Source organism: Stegastes partitus, unplaced genomic scaffold (genome assembly GCF_000690725.1).
Source record: "Stegastes partitus isolate 25-593 unplaced genomic scaffold, Stegastes_partitus-1.0.2 Scaffold898, whole genome shotgun sequence".
Lineage (NCBI taxonomy): Eukaryota > Metazoa > Chordata > Actinopteri > Pomacentridae > Stegastes > Stegastes partitus.
In genome coordinates this window covers 58,132-61,459 of record NW_007578629.1, presented here as the reverse complement: position 1 = coordinate 61,459, position 3,328 = coordinate 58,132, and the positions used below count along the sequence as shown (strand labels likewise).

Below are 3,328 nucleotides of genomic sequence, written 5' to 3'. Positions count from 1 at the left end.
TTTCTTAAACGTGATTATAAGTAACTGATTTCCCTCACTGTAGCTCTTTTAGATCCAGTAGATGCACACATTTCCCAGAACAACATGAAGAAGAGCAACATGTGCAGAGCAACAGAGCAGCTACACTAAAACTTCACTTTCAGACTTCTGTTGTCTGTAGAAGATGCTCACCTGGAGGAGTTTCAGGCTTCAGCAGCAGCCGAGGACAGTAGACGGAGACGATTTCTCCTTCAGAAGCAGTCGGCCAACAGCTGACTCCGTCCCACTGCATCTCACAACCTGACACGTAGACAAACTTCAGCATCAACATCTCCTTCAGCTGATACACACATAAGGAAACGCATACCTGAAGTTTTATTACTGATGGAATGACGTGATGCTGCAGCTGCAGTCTTCATTTTGAGTTTACACTCATTTTCTTTGTTCAGTAGATGTAAAACGATGGAGCACTCAGGATGAGTTGATCCAACCTGATGGAGGAAATCAAAAGCAGACATCAGCACAGCCTGAATTCACCTAAAACTCCAGAAAGCGTCACACCTTATTTTGCATATTTAACATAATATTTGCTGATGGATCTTCCTGCATTTGTTTAAAAAATGGAGAAACTTGTAAACAAACACATAAATAAATGTCATATTTTCTATAGATGAATTTAATTGTAACTTACGGTGCATGTTGTGATGATCAGGATGTAAAAGACAGCAGTCAGAGGGAGGTCCATGACTTTAGTTAAAAAACCCAAAACCCTGGTAAGTATAGAGTCACTTTTTGCTCTGTTGAGATTAAAAAAATAAAATAATAAAAAAATGTATGTTCTGAAGTGCTATAATGCTACAATTTTGTCCTTATTTCTGCATTTTTGAAAAGATCCCTGGCGGTTTAAATCCCATCCAAGTGTCTACAAATGTTTCCTCCTCAGGTTTTGGCTGCTGCTTCTTTCCTCCGTGCAGCTGGACTGATGTGAAGCACTTTGAAGCTGTCGGCATGAAAAGCACTTCGTCACCTGAGCATTCATCCCGTTCAACAGGACGACCACAAACAGACAACAAGGTACCTTTTATTCACTTCATAATTTATGCTGCACAGTCCTGACATGATGGAGACGCAAGTCCTTGAGATCAAAACACGCTCACGGTTAGTTACATATGCATCAAGGCCAATGTATTTATTCCATTTATTTTTAATTAAAGCTAATTCTATTGTATACGCAGGCTTCATAATGCAGTACTCAGCTAAAAGAAACAACACATGCTGTGAGATTCAAACAAACCATGACCTGTAAAACTCGTCTGACTCACCGGATGTAGACGTGGATATAAAAATATCTCTTTGGGGGACTCCAAAAGTTAATCTACGAATGAGAAACCTGACAGTTTTTTTTTGCGTGAGTCAAGGTAAATCGTCTTGACATGTGTTAGTGAGGTGTCAGAAATACCTCTGACTAGTGTGGAATAATATCATCAATGATCTTTTTCCGACGTTTTATTTCTTCAAAATGATTTTAAGAAAGTTTCAGTGTAGGACTAATTTTGAGCGGCTAGATTTTTATGCTAATTTAATCAATTTATTAATGAAAGTAGGAGTGTTATTTATGTGCTGAAACACTACACTATGGAGCTGAAATTAGCCATGTTATGAAGCCATTAGCATGCTTAGATTTAATCTCTTTAGAGTCTTTTAGGCTGTGAATGACTGGAAAAGCAAAACTGATAGTTTTGTTTGTTACCTAATGCCCTGGAGTGATATATGTTTGAAGAAAAACACACATCAACATAGTTTTTTTGTATATAAAGAAATGAGTTTCACTTTTTAACCATGTATAATATCATGTGTTACAACATTCAAACAACCCGGGTTATTCTAAAAGAAATCTTATACTGGTTACTTGTAATTTTGAAATACCGAATTTATAGAATTTCTTTCATACATTAATTTTATGCATTTCATACATGAAGCAGTGAAGCTACGTTGTGAAGCAGAGGCTGTCGATGCTGCCGTGTCTCCCTCTAGTGTTTCATTCTGTATTTGCTCCCTGAATGATTAACTCTCAGCCTGCTCCAAAGACTTTGCAATAAGTTAAAATGACCTGTCTAAAGATAAACTCCCTGATTTTATCATACAGCCAAACAGTGGCCCAAAATACACCGTTTTCATTTTGTAACTCGCCTGTAAATCGTCTGGGAAAAATGGAGCACTATGCTTTATCAAAAAGAAAAGATTTAACCCGAATAATGTGCCTGCCTCCTGAACCGAAATGGGAGCTGTTTCCTCAAGACGAGCTGATAGCTGAACACTCTCATTCTGCTTTTGGAAACCCTAGAAACCATCGATACACCTGCAGTCTGAGAGTGAAGTGCTCTACAGGGATGAAAAGGCACTGTAGGGTCTTTAAGATAAGATGGATCCTGTGTAAGGGCTTTATACGTGACGAAAAGGATTTGAATTCTGGATTCTACAGGCAGACTGTGAGAGAAAAATTAAAATAGGAGGATTATTATCTCTCTTGGTGGTTGCTGTCGGAACTCTGCCTGCAGCGTTTTGGATTAGTTAGAGGTTTTTCAGAGAGTTACTGGGACGTCTTGATAATGTGGAATTACAATAGTCCGGCCTAGAAGGAACAGATGCATGGACTAGTTTTTCAAGCATCACTCTTGAGACAGGATGTTCCTGATACAGTGAAAGACGGCCGGCTTAGAGTCTTGCTTTATGTGTGAGTTACAGGTCGTATCCTGGTCAAAAATAACTCCAGGGTTCCTCACAGTAGTGCTGGAGGCCATGACAATGCAGTCCAGACTAACTGTGTGGTTAGACAGTGTGTCTCTGAGGTGTTTGGGGCCAGATACAATAACTTCAGTTTTGTCTAAGTTTAGAAATGGAACATTATACATCACCCAGGCCTTTATGTCTTTGAGGTATGCTTGTAGTTTAACTAGCTGATTTATTTCATCTGGCTTCATAGACAAATACACCTGAGTGTCCTCTAGATAGTAATTACTAGATACTAGACTAGGAATGCTAGTTGTTAGCTTAGGGATGTGACTAGCTAGTCTAGTAATAGCTAGTCTAGTGGCTTGTCTCGGAACCTAGGGATGTTAGTCGCTGCCCTAGAAATGCTTGTGTCTAGCCTAAGTTTGCCAGTAGCGAGCCCAGCAATACTAGTCACCACCTTTGGAAAACTAGTTGCTACACTAGGGATGCCAGTGGCGAGCTTAGGAATGCTCGTCACTTCCCTAGAGATGCTTGCTGCCATCGTAGGGATGCTAGTTAGTGCCAGATGCTAGCCTAGGGATGCTACTTGTTAGCACAAGAATGCTTGTTGGTTGTC

The 3,328-nt window shown here is 39.8% G+C and overlaps 1 protein-coding gene across 1 annotated transcript in view; it reads right to left on the bottom strand.

The window, feature by feature from the left end:
• Nucleotides 1-1,018, bottom strand: part of ghrhr2 (growth hormone releasing hormone receptor 2) — a 6,444-nt gene extending 5,426 nt beyond the window's left edge. The window contains exons 1-2 of the mRNA XM_008293632.1: nucleotides 1,007-1,018; nucleotides 195-319 (exon numbers count right to left, since the gene is read on the bottom strand). Coding sequence (XP_008291854.1) covers nucleotides 195-319; nucleotides 1,007-1,018 — 137 coding nt within the window. The remainder of the gene's footprint in view (nucleotides 1-194; nucleotides 320-1,006) is intronic.
• Between the last annotated feature and the right edge of the window lie 2,310 nt (nucleotides 1,019-3,328).